The 16055-nt window shown below is 37.5% G+C and overlaps 2 protein-coding genes and 1 pseudogene across 3 annotated transcripts in view; 1 reads left to right on the top strand and 2 right to left on the bottom strand.

The window, feature by feature from the left end:
- The window catches only part of Rad51b (RAD51 paralog B), a 564662-nt gene extending 552055 nt beyond the window's left edge, over window positions 1–12607 (bottom strand). Inside the window, exons 1-3 of the mRNA XM_026385194.2 lie at window positions 12431–12607; window positions 9434–9547; window positions 7825–7938 (exon numbers count right to left, since the gene is read on the bottom strand). Of these exons, the coding sequence (XP_026240979.2) occupies window positions 7825–7938; window positions 9434–9517 (198 nt within the window). The 5' untranslated portion in view covers window positions 9518–9547; window positions 12431–12607. The remainder of the gene's footprint in view (window positions 1–7824; window positions 7939–9433; window positions 9548–12430) is intronic.
- On the bottom strand, window positions 1085–1948 carry LOC113180266 (rRNA-processing protein FCF1 homolog; annotated as a pseudogene).
- A 1228-nt stretch (window positions 12608–13835) lies between the features above and the next one.
- Window positions 13836–16055, top strand: part of Zfyve26 (zinc finger FYVE-type containing 26) — a 59569-nt gene continuing 57349 nt past the window's right edge. Inside the window, exons 1-3 of one of the 2 annotated variants that reach the window (XM_026385105.2) lie at window positions 13836–13900; window positions 14046–14237; window positions 14367–14643. In XM_026385105.2, the coding sequence (XP_026240890.2) occupies window positions 14450–14643 (194 nt within the window). In that variant the 5' untranslated portion in view covers window positions 13836–13900; window positions 14046–14237; window positions 14367–14449. The remainder of the gene's footprint in view (window positions 13901–14045; window positions 14238–14366; window positions 14644–16055) is intronic. The other variant, XM_026385103.2, reaches the window with a different exon arrangement.

Consider the following 16055-nt stretch of genomic DNA (forward strand, 5'->3'; position numbering starts at 1 on the left):
TTGTTTTATTTCTCTATTAGATGAGCAAAAGAAATGTGAATGTTTCTGGCAAACAGGATGTACAAAATTCAAGCAATAAAGATTGGAAATGGAAATAAAATAAAACTTAAAAAAAATGTTAAAAGTTCATTTAGCTGAAAGAGTGAGGCTGAGAGCAGCAAGTAATGAGGCTGGAGAAGGAACTGGGCTTAACCACGAAGAGCTCTGTAGAAGTTTGGAGTTCATGCTGAGAGCAACCAGGAACAACATGACCAAGTTATCATTTCAAACTCAAGTTGTTTTGTGAAGAACAGCTAAAGGGAGGTTCCTAGGCTAAGAAATATCCATATCAAATCCCTGGAACCGGTCTGTGAATGTTACTTTATTGGAAAAAAGGCCTCTGTAAATGTGATTTACTTAAAGACTTCATGATGAGAAGATAATACTGAATTATCTGGGTAGACCCTAAATGCCATCACAAGAATCCTTATGAGAGAGGAAGAGAGAAATTCGATATATAGAGGAAAAAGCAATGTAAACATGGACCAGACAAGGAGTAGCCACAAGCCAATAATGCCAACACTCCTTGGAGGCTGGAAGAGGCAAGGAATGGATCTTCCTAGAGCATCAGGAGACAGCAGCTCTGTCTGTACCTTTGGCCTCCAGAACTATGAGAGAATAACTTCCTCTTATTTGACATCAACAGCCTAAGATAATTTTTGTTAGAGCCACCACTAAGAAAATAATACATCAAATTATCACTTTGAAAAGATACACAGGTTGGTTTAAAAGAATAGCTTGAAGGTGACTAATACTGGAAGTTGGGAGATCTGTCAGAAAGATAGTTTGCAACCATTGGAAAGAAAAATAATGGTGGCTCAAGGAGGGTATTAGCAATGGGGATAAAAAATTGCAGGTACTAGTAAATCTATCTAAAATAAACTATACAGTATGTCTGAAGGGTTTTTTCCTTTTATATAATAAAATTCTGAAATTCTTCTTTTTTCATTTTCAAAACATCAAAAATGAGTATATTTTAAAAAGTGAGTCTATTTAACCATACTAAGTTCACAATAGAATAAATGGGTGAATAGAATAATTCATGTTATGACACTTTTAATGAACTGCAACAGAGAAAGTTGGACAAAGGGAGGCAGAGAAACTTTATCTTGTAAAAATTACAATCAGAGGCTCCATAATCATCTGGCATCTGCTCAATGTTCTATCTATAGTTAGAAATGTACATGATAGAAACTCTAGTGATTCAGATTCATCCTTTAAGGTCATGGTCAACTGTGGCCACAATGTAATACTTGTGCTGAGTTGTTCTCTGTAATAAGTAGTCATCTGCATAGTCTTCTTTGTATGTGCATGGCAATGCTTCAAATTATGGATCATTAGTGAGCTTTAAAGCCATTTAATGCTTCTGCCCCCATTTCTCAATTTCAATCATTACACAATTGGTTGTGGGGCTGGGGATGTGGCTCAAGCGGTAGCGCGCTCGCCTGGCATTCGTGCGGCCCGGGTTCGATCCTCAGCACCACATACCAACAAAGATGTTGTGTCTGCCGAGAACTAAAAAATAAAATATTAAAAATTCTCTCTCTCTCTCTCTCTCTCTCTCTCTCTTTCTCTCCTCTCTCACTCTCTCTTTAAAAAAAAAAAAAAAAACAAAAAAAAAAACAATTGGTTGTACATAGGATCCACTTGACATACAGACAGTCCACCACTGACTGCAGTAAGTCCAGTCTTGCTGTGACGGAAAAGGTGATAAGCCCCATATCAACCTGGATATGGTATGGTGGGCCCTGCTATGTGTTTTATTGGAAGAATATGCTCTTTCCTTCAGTTCACTAGGATCTTTCTTTTCTTTCTTTTTAGGTTTTAATCTCCCCTTTTCTTTAAGACTCTCATCTGAGACTAAACATTCACATTCAGCAAAGTTCCTTGCTTTCTTTTCCATCCCCATATCCACACTGCACACTGTTTCCTCTGAGATCCTTTCTTATCTCAGGAATACATCCACAAGAAACTATACAAAGAACTTTGGTGATTTCATTTGTTGGTTTGGATAATTTGGATGTACTCAGAATAATAAATTTTAACACTCTGCAAGGACAATTGTTTTTTAAATTATTTTTTTTGATTCAGGGTCTTGCTTTGTTGCCCAGACCTAGCCTCAAACTCATGATCCTCCTGCCTCAGCCTCCTAGCTGAGATTATAGGCACACACTATAATGCCCAGCTTTAAACAACTTCTATTAATTTTCTGGGGCATTAAAATTTTACCTGATGTTTATTTTTCTAACATTTCATCAAAAAGAACTTTTGATGGGGCTGGGGCTGAAGCTTAGTGGTAGAGCTCTTGCCTTGCAGGTGTGAGGCCCTGGGTTCAATCATCAGCACCTCATAAAAATAAATAAACAAATAAAGATATTGTATCCATCTACAACTAAAAAAAATTTAAAAAGAGATTCTGAGAAAATCTTTTTTTATAACAGTCTCTTTTTTAAAATTTATTTTTAGTTGTAGTTGGACACAATACCTTTATTTTATTTATTTTTATGTGGTGCTGAAGATCGAACCTAGCGTCTCACACGTGCTAGGCAAGCACTCTACCACTAAGCCACAACCCCAGTCCCTGTAACAGTATTTTTTATATTTCAGTTTAGTTTTGCCTTCTCCTGGGTAAAGTTATACAAATAGTCACTACCCTAGAATATGGAGCAAATGATGTCAGACCCTCTCAGATAATACTGATTCAGGAATTAAAGAAAAGAAAGGAAAAAAATGAGGATGGAACAAGGTAATAAACATTTATTGAACATCTAGCATTGCTGTATTAAGTACTTTACATATATTATTTCTTTTAATCCTCACAACCCTACACGTAGATAGCCTATATATATACACTACACATAAGTATAATTATCTCCAGAATAAGAAATGGAGGGGCTGGGTTGTGGCTTGGTATTACAGCGCTTACCTGGTATGTGTAAGGCACTGGGTTTGATTCTCAGCACCACATATAAATAAATAAAGGTCCATTAACAACTAAAAGAAAAAAATTTTTTAAAAAATGGAAACTGAGAGGTTTGCCAACAATTACTTTAAGAGGGTGTGATAATCAGCTTTTCATCTTTGTAACCAAAATACCTGATAAGAAAAACTTAATGAAGGAAAGTTTATTTTGACTCCCAGTTTCAGAGATTCAGTCCATGGTTGAATATTCCTAACAGCTCAGACCATGGTCTGACTTCATTGCTTTGGGCCCAAGGTGAAGCAAACCATCTGGCAGAAGGGCATGGGGGGGAAAGCTACTTACCTCATGGTGGCTGAGAAGCAGAGAGAGCAAGGGGAGGGGTCCCAGAGAAAAGGGATCCTTCTGGGGCACACCACAGTGACCCACCTCCTCCAGCCATACCATACCTGCCTACAATTACCAAGTTAGTCCATTCAATCTGCCTAGGATAAACTGATTAGGTTATAGTTCTCACAATCCAATAATTTCACCTCTGAATATTCCTGCATTAGCACAGAAGCTTTTGGAGAACACCTTATATCCAAACCATTACTGTGCACACAAGAATTGTTACTGGTCTTTTTTTTTTTTTCCTTTTCCTAATTAGAGACCATAACATATCTTAGCAATTTAGAATTAAAAAAAAAAAAAAAAGTTAAAGAGCCAATAACAAAATTCTGCAATAACTACTATTAACATTATAGTATATATATATATAACTATGCATATATGCTTTTAAACTTTCATTTTTACAAAACTGGTATGTACACTATAAACAATTTCAGAGCCTCCTTTTTCACAAAGCATTTATATCCTAAGCATTTCTCCTGTTATTAAAAATTCTTCAAAAATTTTAATTCTTACATATTATCTCATCACATAAATATAGGAAAATTTATCTTCTTCCTTTTTACTGATGATTTGTTTCTCAAAGGCATAGACAGAGGTTTACTTAGGAAAGTAGACATACATTCAGTTAGAACAGGATAGGGGGCAACCTCAAGGTTTCCATTTTTTGATGTAAGAAACATTTCAGTGGTCGCATGCTTCCATAGACTTTTTGTTTATAATCTATATAATCTGGCAACATAGGTGCACATGGGGACACTTCAACATGAGAAGGCAGTCCAATCTGTCAACATTAAAGTACTTCACTTATAATCATAAGTGTAAGTCCCAGAATAAAGTTTGTGATTATCGAAAAACAAAAACAAGCTGAACTAATAGAACAAGGCTTCATAAATAGTATATAAACAAATGAGACAAAAAATAATTTTGTGACATGAAATTACACTACTTTTTCTTTTTGGATTTGTTTGGCTATTTTTTTTTTCTGTTTGGTTTTTGGGTTTCACCATACCAGGGATTGAACTCAGGGGTGCTCTACCACTGAGCTACACCTTTAGCCCCTTTCATTTTTTATTTTGAGACATGATCTCACTAAGTTGCTGAGACTGGAACTCAAGATCCTCCTGCCTCAGCCTCGCAAGTAGCTAGGATTATAGGGTGCTTCACCACACTTAATACACTACTCTTTCTTCTATTTTGGTAACTGCTTCTTCTCTAATCTGACTTATAAATATTGGCATCACTCAGGAATCAGTCTTAGGTACACTAATCTTCTTATTATATGTACTTTTCAGGCAATATTCACCCACATCCAGGGCTTTAACTGTGATGTTTATACCTATGATTCCCAAATGCACATTCTAATGCTCATCTCTCTTCAAAGTCCAAATCCATATACTTTTCTGCCTACTTCATATCTCCCCTAAATGTTTCACAATTGCCTTAAATTAGATAAGAACTAAACTGAATTCATGATCTCTGTCCCTCAAATCTGCTCCTGTTCCATTATTCCATATTTCAGGAAATGGTACTACCCAGTTCCTTAAAGCAAAAATCAGGGAATCATCTCAGACATTTTCCCATAATTTCCCACCGCCCACAATTGCCAAATCTTATAAATTCCATCTCCTAAATATCTCTCATATTAATCAACCTTATACCCTCTACTTTAATACCACACTAACAATCCTAGTCACAATCACTTTCTGTCTAGAATATAATAACAAATACCTAGCTAGTCTTCCTGAATATTTTCTTGCTCCTTTTTAATCACTTACCTGAATTAAAAACTGATTATTTAAAAACACACTTTAGATTATAGCCTTTTATGACTTCCCTTTACTCTTGGAATAATGTCCAAAATCTTTAACATGGTCTTCAAGGCACTAACAATCTGATTCCTGCTTACTTGCTTTTAGCTTAAGTGTTGCTTCCTTAGTAAGTCCTCCTGTTATGGTTTGAATAAGTGTCCCCAAAAAACTCATATGTGAGACAGTACAAAAGTTTTAGATGTAAAACAATTAGATTATGAGAGCTAAAACCTGATCACTGATTAATCCGCTGATATGGATTATCTGAGTGGTAAATGCAGGCAGACAGGGTATGGCTAGAGAAAGTAGGTAACTGGGAATATGCATTGGAGGTTTATATTTTGTCCTTGGTGAGCAGGGGTTTCTCTCTGCTTCATGGCCATCATATCCTGAGCTGCTTCCCTCTACCACACCCTTTTGCCACGATGTTCTGCCTAATCTTAGGCCCAGAGCTATGGAGTCAGCCAAACATGGGCTGAAGCTCTGAAATCATGAGCCAAAATAAACTTTTCCTCCTCTATACTGTTCTTGTCAGGTCTTTTGACCACAGCAATACACCTCCTGACTTCAAACTAAGTAATGTCCCTTGTTATTTTCAAAGCTCTTCATACTTTTCCTTGCACTACTATAATTATTTCCATAATTGTTTAAGGTCTGACTTCCCCATCCAGACTGTAAGCTATATGAGAGTAGGAACTTTATCAATCTTGTTCACTAGGACATTGCCAGTACCTAGCAAAGTACCTGGCACATGGTTGGCACTCAGTAAATACTTGTTTTAAAAATAAATGAACAAACAAATGAACAACAAAAAAAAACTTTCTTGAATGAATGAACTAAAGCTAAGTTAATACGTAAGGCAGTACTCAAACATAAAGAATACTACAAGAGTAGGTACAAACCAAAGGAAAAATATTACTTCTAGCATTGTATTTGGTGAGATTGCACCTGCAAGTGTTGATGCAAGTTGAAACTAAAGTTGAATTTCCTCCCCATGTTTATTTAACTCCCTAGTTAGAAATTAGCCATGGATGCATACACATGTGTGTGTGTGTACTTTTTTTTTTTTTTTTTTTTTTTTTTTTGGTACACAGGGGTGCTTGACCACTGAGCCACATCACCAGTCCTTTTTATTTTTTATCTTGAGATAGGGCCTCACTAAGTTACTGAGGCTGGGCTTGAACTTGAGATCCTTCTGCCTCAGCTTTCCAAGCCATTGGGATTACAGTGTGCGAAGCCTTAGATATTTACCATTTAAAATGACAGAAGTCAAATTAAAAGGTTTCCCTGGTTCTTTAAACCTTGAATATAGTAACAATTTAATTTGAATTTAGTCACAAAATCAACATGTACTTTTTAAAACTTTCTACCTTCTCATATAAAACAAAGACAGCTTGTGGTATGGAACATAAATGTTCCCCAAGGGCCCATCTGCTAAAGGCTGGGTCACCAGACTGTGGAGCTATTCAGAAATAGTGAAACCTCTGGGAAGTAAGCCCTACTAAAAGGAAGCTGGGTCACTGCAGGCTTGCCATTCACTGAAGGGGATGTTAGGACATTTTGTCTCTTTGCTTTCCAGCCACCATGAAGTGAGCAGCTTTGCTCTACCACACACTCCCCACCATAATGTTCTGCCTGGAAAAAGGCCTAAAAACAAAAGAACCAACTAATCTTGGACTGAAACCCCTGAAACCATGAGCCTAAATGAACCTTTCCTCCTTATATGTTTATGTCAGGTACTTTGTCACAGTCATAGAAAGCTAACAGAGCTGTTCAAAGCAATGAAATCAATGATAAACCAAGACTAGTACCTAATTCTGATTTCTAATTCTGATTCTAATTCTCCTTCTGACTATCCCATCTGTAAGGTCCTTAGGTCACAAGCTAAATGTGAACTAAGGAAAATATCTGTAGTTCAGATAACTCATTGTTTTTAGAAGTTTCAAATGAAACTAACATTCCTGCTTTCTTTCCTTTTTTAGGAAACTGTACCCTACTTTATTGAATGGTTACCAAATTTCAAAATAAGATAATAGATAATGTAAATAAATTGCAATCCACACAAATAAATACATCTGCAAACAGAACTGACTTTTAGGCAACTCTTGTTCTGAGAAAACAAGATCTTTCCACTGTGCTCAAAATCTACATTCTGAAAAGCTACAGTTACAAAACAAAAAAGTACATTTTGATGAGGGCTTATTATAAAGAGCTTTTCCCAAGAGTAAGGATAACATTTTGGACATTATTTGTTCAGTTAATAAGCAAGTATATGTATTTTATGATATGGAGTAAGTAATGATGGTAAAAGTTAAGTATGACAGAGAAAAAAAGGACATTCAAAAATTGAGTATGTTATAATTTAACCACAAAGTCCTCCAATCTTACCCAAATAAATGACAAATAAAGATGACCTTTTGAAATACCACTATTAGCTGCAGAAAAAAGAAAACTTCCTGTTGCTCCCTAATTCCTACATTTAGGAAATGTCAAGTATGATTTTATAAACCTCATACATTTTTCACACGTATTCTCATTAGAAGACTAACATTATGGTAAGATACTTGATACTTCTGAAGTACTCATCTCTACTTTTGCTTCATAATAAAAATTTTAAATGAGACAAAGAATCATTGCATAATCAAATCAAAAAATAGATGATACCGTTTGCATTTGTGGGGCACAGGCCCTGCTGACCATACGCAGAAGTTCATGGACACCTAGGTAACTCAGGCCAGTTACCTTCATAAGTTCCAGTGGGGAAAGACATAAAAAGTCCTAAAGAGACAAAGAGAATATTTTAAACACAAATGTGAAACAAGGATATTGGAATAAAAGGAAATTTTCAATTGACATTGCCCATATGTAGATAAAAATGTAATTATTTGCAGATCAAAGATTTATACATTCTTTCTTCTTTGCTGTGCTAGGGATTGAACCTAGGGCCTCACACATGCTAGGCAAATGCTCTACCACTGAACCACACCCCAGCCCTATGCATTTTTTTATTGTATTTTTCCCCTAAACATGCCTTAACTAAAAATATGATGATATAATCTTATATTCTAATTATTAGTTCAATCAGCATATATCAGAAGACATACCAGGCAACATTACATAGCAGTAGCATCCAATTCAGGTTTATATGAACACTGTACTTGTACCAAAAAGAATCTGAGCCTATACCAGAAAGAATCTGGTGCATATTTGTATGCACCCAGAAAGTGTCAGGTTGCAATGTATTTTTTGGGGTACACTTCAGTGGCAGAGCACTTGCCTAGCATGCATGTGGCCCCGAATTTGATCCTGAGCACTGAAAAAATAAAAGGTGTTTATTTCTAATTTAAAGTTTACTCAGATAAAGTATTTGATAATTGAGAGAAAATAGGGCTGAATGTGGAATAAAATGTTAAATTTCATACTTTTTAGAGCATTCTGAAATATGAACAAGAGGATTATTAAATGTATAATGGAGGAACCACAGATGCACTTAACATACCAACTGATTCAAAAAGAATCAAGTATGCTCTGAAATCTATCTTGTTAAGGATAAAATCCTAAAATAAATCCTTAAACTTTTTCCCCCCTCCTGAAAGGAAATTATTTCATTACAGTGCTTATTAAAAATGCAATATTTGCTCTATGTATTTCTCAGCCTTCATTAATAAGAAAATAGTACTAAAAATTAGTTGTAACTATTAATTTTTCTTCCAAGAGAAATTTCCCATGTTGAATACCATCTCCTAATTTGAGTAAAATTTCTTATGTAACTAACTACAAAAAGTAGATAAAAATTTCTGTACAGCCCCAAATAAATGGTATGAGTATATTTCACCTTACATCCCCTAAAATGCAAAAATATTAAATTTCAGTAAATGAAATTACATTTGGAAATGCAAACTAAGTGGCTTATGGAAAAGCACCATCACTCAACTTTTTTGGGGGGGGGATGGGGGGGAGAAGATGGGGGGCAAACCTAAGTTTTTATGTTCCAGATTTAAGAATTATCAAAGTGGACTGGGGTTTTGACTCAGAGGTGGAGTGCTTGCCTAGCACAAGTGAGGCACTGGGTTCAATCCTCAGCACCACATAAAAATAAATAAATTAAATAGAGGTATTGTGTCCATCTACAACTTAAAAAATTAAAAATAAAAAAAAGGAACATGGCTAAGGTGATTAGCCATTAAAGAAAAAAGAATTATTAAAGTATATTTACTTAAAGTTAATTGGGCATAAAAATCTCTTAACAAAAAAATTAACTATTAAGTTTTACCTGACAGGTAACAATCTGATGTCTGCTCAGACGGTCACACAGCTCTTGAGTTAAACCCACTCGTCTTAGTTTCTTGCTACCCATGCTTCCAGATCCAGCAAAGAAAAGAAGAACCTTGAAAAGAACATCAGAAAATAATATACATGATAGTGGATAGGCTTTCCAAAACACTTTATAAAATAAAAATTTTTCAAGTTTCTCCATGTGCAAAATGAAACGTGATATGTAAATGATTAAGAAAGAAAAAATGATGGCCTTAAAGAGGAGGAAACACCTATTTATTCAACACACAAAACAAGACAACCTCAGAATGTGCATTTCACACAATTCTTTGATATTTATTCCACAAATATTGTTATATATTTCATAATTATATAGCATCTTAAGATTGTCAGGATATTTATAGTTTATTTGGATATGTAATTAATTCAAGGCATATATCCAAACAGCACCCCTAGAAGTCTTTATTTTTATTGCACTATAATAACAGCTAAATTTATTGAGTACCTCCTTTTTGCCAGGCACTGTTCCAAAAGCTTTACCTTAATTATCACATATAATATTTTCAAAAGGCCTAAAAGGAAAATAGATTATTGGACCCTCTTTTACATATGAGAAAACTAAACTGGAAATGTCTGCTAACAGAAAAAGTAAATGATAGGGCTGGAGTTGTGGCTCAGTGGTAGAGCGCTTGCCTAGCATATGTGATGCACTAGGTTTGATTCTCAGCACCACATATAAGCAAATAAATAAATAAAGGTCCATCAATAACTAATAAAAATATATTTTTTAAAAAAAGTAAATGGTGGATTCAGAACCCAGCAATCTGACTCTGAGGCCTATCTTCTTTTTTTGCGGGGCGGGGGTTGGGGGTGGGGACTGAACTCAGGGGCACTCGACCACTGAGCCACATCCCCAGCCCTATTTTGTATTTTATTTAGAGACAGGGTCTCACTGAATTGCTAAGTGTCTCACTTTTGTTGAGGCTGGCTTTGAACTTGTGATCCTCCTGCCTCAGCCTTCTGAGCCGCTGGGATTACAGGCATGCGCCACTGTACCGGACTTAGACCTATCTTCTTAACCATTACACCCTACTGCAAGTCCAGAATCATATTAAACCTTCCTTTTTTCTAGGAGCCAGAACAAACCAGAATCAAATGAGATTTATTATGGTTATTATCTATAAATCAAAATTGTTCTTTATTATAATAGCTGCTTAAAATATCAATGCAATTAAATTTCATTCTTGTTGTACCCTTGCTGAGAGCAAATGAGGCTCATGAAATGTTTGTTTTTGGAGAGCTAGAACAGAATCATTATGACTTCCCTAACAATAATAATGCATACAAAGGAAAGGCTGTGTACCTCACCTAAGGTGGCAAAGCATTCTCTGAAAAGAGTAGAAATAGGAACTCATCATTGCTCCAGGGAAAAAAGCAATATAATTATCAGTAATATTTTGGAACACATTCCACAAACATAAAATATATGACCCTCATTTTCTAATGGGAATTTCTTAGTATTGATTTGTTTTCCCCAATAGAAAGTTTACAAAGTGACATCTACCTGCTAGATTATTGTTTAGTATCTTTTCAGATCAGGTAGTTCCAGGCAATAATACCATTTAGACTGATAAATTCAGTGGGTCAAAAATAGAACAACAACCAAAAAAGTAACCCCCAAACTACAGAGATTTTTAACAATAACCAATCTGCTAACTTTGTTTTAACAAGGCCTGGACTACAGCACACTGTTTTTGGTCACTCCCCATTTTACCAAAAACAAAAACAAAGGAATAAAAAACATTCCATTCAATTCGTAGGAACAAATTGTACAAACTCTGCTGAACTCTGGGACAGAAGAATCATTCAGATAGATTTCCTCCCCTTTGTGTACACACAAGTGGAGAAATGCAAAGAGATGTAGTATACACAAATAACTACAGTCATGCAGTAAGTGTTGCTATTTAAGTGCTATGGGAGCTGATAGGAAGAAATCGCCAACTGGCCTGAGAAAGTTAGGTCAGTGTCACAGTCTTGCCAGTTTTCTAAAAACTTACTTTTATCCATTAAAACATCCCACAGGCACCCAAGCCACAGAATAAATTCCATACTTCTTAGGGTCATATTTTTAAAACTTTAAAGGTGGGTCCTGTATGTTCATTCACACATCAAATTGCAAGGCTCATATCCTGTCCTTCCTGGCAAGTTACTTACCTGCCAGTATATTGGTTACCTCATCTGTTAAACGGAGGTAACTTTAATATCAACTTCATAGGATAGCAGCGAGGGGTTAAAAGACTTAGGTTGTGGCTGGCACACAGCGCTTGGTTCATTCAGCAAACATCATCTAACCTGCTCTCCAGCCAAAAGGTATCTTGGTAGGTTACTCAAGCACCCTATAGCCTCCCTGACCTCCCTCCACAAGGGCTTCCCCAGAGTAGGACTCTTCCTCTCCAACGTTTCCATCACACTTTGTACATATTTGTTTCATAATCTTATTAAGGCATCTTTGTTTCTTCCTGCTGCGTACGTGTGTGCCCATCTATGTGTTTTGGAGGCGAGGAGAGAAACTTAAACCCCGAAAATTGAGCTCTTTCCACTCCGCCACCAAGAAAAATTCTGTTAGACGTTTAATGAAAACTGTGAAGTAACAATACTATCTGAAATTTGGATGTTTTACCTCATTTTACAGATAAGGCTACTGAGACGCGAAGTTGAGAAACGCGCAAGCGAAACACCTAAACCATTGGTGGAGCCCGCCTTCGAATCCAGGAACGAGTCTAGATTATTCCAAGCTCTTCAACACCACCTGAAGTGAGACCGTCCCTGAACTTCCCCTAAAGACAGGATTCCCTAGACCCCGATCTGTCTTAAGTGGTGATGGTACGTGTGCGCCTGGGAGAGGGGAGATGAAAACGTTACGGGAGGAAAAAGCTTTCTCCCACAAAGGGCACCTTCCAAGCATCCCCCCACATCCCCGCAAAGGCCACCAGACCTGAAGCGGGATTCCCGTCAAGAGCCCTACCCAGCATCCAAAGAGGCTCTCCGCCACCCCGACAGCAATATCCACGGGCTCAGGAAGGGAACCGGAAATAATGAGAATACCCACTTCCCTACAACTGTTCCCCACAAGAAACTTTCCAGTACCAAGCGTGCAGCTTCCAACTTTCAAAGTTTCCCCCACTCTTCACACAGTTCCCCGCGGAAAGCGCCGCAGAGCAACAACCGGAGCGCTGGTTGGTCGTCATCATGGCTATTTATCCAATCAGAGGCAAGCACAAGCCCAGGTGGCTCCGATGCTTACTGGGAATTGTAGTTCTGACTACCTAAATCTACGCATGAGCTAGGAATCAGAGTCAATTTCTCATTATAGTGATCCTCAAAATCCGGTGTAGGAACATCACCAAGAGAGTGTGAAGCAAAGGAAACCTTGCTTGGAGTTTTCTATTTTCTTTCATGTACTATAACATTTAAAAATTGTTTAATGTACGAGAGAGGCATGTTTTCTGGGAGATAGATATCAATCTGCTCATCACAGAGAGTTTTTAGAAGACGATCTTGTGTTTAATTTGCCTTTTCAAAAATAGTTTGGGAACTGCTTATTGAAATTGCTCAAACTGAAAAACACACATTGGGGAAACCCATGGGTCTCTAGCTGAAAACAAACACAAAAGAAAGCAAACAGAAGGTTTGTGTAAATGCAGTCGCAGTGAGGAAATCTAATATACCATTAAGACTTGATTTCAGAGTATTATTATATTCGCAAAAAGCCTTTGTTCGTTCTTTGCTCTCCCCTGTGCAACTCCTCCGTGCATACCTCGATTTTATAATTTAGACCACTGTAACCTAATTATTGCCCTGCACCCCTCCTTTGAGAAGAGGTATCTTGCCTCATTCGAGGGAAATGGACCTGGCACATTGTTCAATTAACGGTTGCTGAGAAAATGAGGAAATAAATAAATGGAGTGAAGCAGAAGAATATGAAAATTCAGACCACAGAGCTCTGGGATTATAAGAGAGCCCAAGTTGAATAATAATGGAGAATAGCCCTGGTATCCCTAGAGTCTAGCAAAGCATTGTTACTGGTTGGCACTAAACAAGTGTTGACTTCCAATGCTATGAAAAGCAGGGGTTAAAAAATAGAGGAATAGCAAGTGACCCTGCCACCTGCTCCACCGAAGGCAAAATTGAAAGTGTTGAGAGGAGGAGCTGTCCTAATTGAGAGGGGCTGGTCCCTAGCCAAACTAGCTGAATTAACTCTTTCCGAGCTTTCGCTACTGGTGAGATGGCATCACGTGACTCAAACATGGCACTAAATTTACGTCCTCCCTCCACTGAGCCAATAGGAATGCACTGTCAGCCGTCGTCACCGCCCCCACCACCTCTGTTCACAGAGGATCTGTCACCTGACTCGTCCCAAACATGGCTGCGCTGGAAGCTCTTTTGCTTTGGGCGCGGGGAGCAGGTGAGTAGAAGGCGCCAGGGAGAAAGCAGGGCGCTCTCCAAGACCCGGGTAGTAAGTGTCCCTGCCTCCCTCACGCCCCTTACCCCGCTAGCCCTCCACTTCAGGCTTTCGTCTCCTAGTCTTCAATCCTCTGGCTTAATTGAAGGCTCAAACGAGGGGAATTCCTGCTGAATTTTTCATCCTTGCGGCGGCGACCATCTGGGGATTTGGAGCCGGACTGGCACAGTGTTTAAGAGGGAATATGGAAGTCAAGTTATGGGTCGGACTCCGGGCTAATACGATGGTTAATATTATCAAATATAGGATCTTCAATGGTATCCACACTTTGGAGAAAGTGGTAGGTCTTAAAAAGAGATGGTAACATCAAATTAAACTTAATAAGGAGAGTAATTTCCGCCTTTCCTAGTCGGGCCAGTAATTGCTGGTTTAAATAGAGTTTCTTCTCACTGTGGTACCTTGTTCCTAGGAGGTGCTCCACGAATGAGAAAAATGAGGATGTGTTCCGTGTAACTCATCTCTGTCTATTTCCCTGCACTCTGTGCTGGGAAAATGAATCATCCATTTGGAGAAGAAGAAACTGCTACCTTGAAACAGCTTTTGGGGTTTTTCTGTGAGTGCCTGCGGAGGGGAGAATGGGAGCTGGCACAGGCATGTGTACATCAGCTACACGAAGGGCACGGGGATATCCCAAAGAGGGTGGAAGACATACTTCGGGCACTGGTGCTGTGTCCAGATCTGCTGAGGTAAGGATCTCCCTTTTTGACGAGGAATTTCAGGATAGAAGACACATGGTTTAATATGTGGGCTTTGGTTAATGTGGTCCATTCAACTATCTTCTAAGAATTAGCAGAGCACAGTGTATTTCACATACTCTGAAATTTTCCTAATATATGCCCATTACTTTTACCAATATAGTCCATTGGTTTGGGGTTATGATCTAGAACTGGATTTAAGCCTGGCCACCAAATTGTGCCTTAAACCACCATTTCTTGGCATATATGCATTAAAAAGTATTTTCTTTACCTCCAAAAAGTAAATCCTGCTCTAGTCTAGATTTTGGTGTAGTTTTTCCCAGTTTCCACTAATTGTGCCATCTCATATAACTGTAGTACAATATCAAAACCTGGAAATTGACACTGGTATATTACTGTTCACTAAAACCTGATTTGGTTTTCACCATTTTTTAAGTCTGCATTCATTTGTTATTGGTAATTCTATGCAATATTATCCATATTATCCCATAGTAATAAAGATACAGAACTATTGCATCACTGCAAAAGAATTTCCTCACCTCTTTTTATTTGCACTACAACACTTCCCTGTCTTCTGGTAACCACATTTCTCCATCATAGATTTTTAATGAAGTTCTGCCTGATGGTGCTATTACTAGTGGTATAGGAATGAAATGTATTGTTTTTGTCTTTCCTTGGCTTGTCCTTACTTTAACCATTATTTACAGTATTGAAGTATTGTATTAGCACATAAAGAGTAGAGAAACAAATAATCCTTTTCTTCCTTTATTTGTTTAGGTTCTAGCTGGTTATTGTCTGCATTACTAATTTCAAAGAAAGGCTTATGAATTCCTATAACTCTTTTGCATATAATTAAAAATAAATTTTTATGAACTTCCTTTTTTCTTTTATATTTGATTGTTTATGTTTAAGAATATACTTTAGATAGAAACAGCTGTTGCAATTTTCTCTGTAATATTATATTTAAAAGTAAGACTAACTGGGAACAGTGTCACACATCTATAATCCCAGCAACTCAGGAGGCTGAAATAGGCAGATCACAAATTGGAGGCCAGCCTCAGTAATTTAGCAATTTCCTAAACAACCTAGCGAGGCCCTAAGCAACCTAGCAAGACCCTGTCTCAAAATTAAAAATAAAAAGGGATGGGGTTGTAGCTCAGTGGTAAAGCACCCCTGGGTTCAATCCCCAGTACCAAATAAATAAATAAATAAGATTCAGTTGGCCATAGTGAAGAATGCCTATCATCCCAGACACTCGGGAGACTCTCCTGGGCCCAGCCCAGGAATTGGACACTAGCCTGAGTAATGTAGCAAGACCCTGTCTCAAAAAATAAAAAAATAAAAATAAAAAAGATTGGGTAAAGAGGTAGAGGTTGGTTAGTGACTTTCAAGGAAGCTGCCAG

Source organism: Urocitellus parryii, chromosome 6 (assembly GCF_045843805.1).
Source record: "Urocitellus parryii isolate mUroPar1 chromosome 6, mUroPar1.hap1, whole genome shotgun sequence".
Lineage (NCBI taxonomy): Eukaryota > Metazoa > Chordata > Mammalia > Rodentia > Sciuridae > Urocitellus > Urocitellus parryii.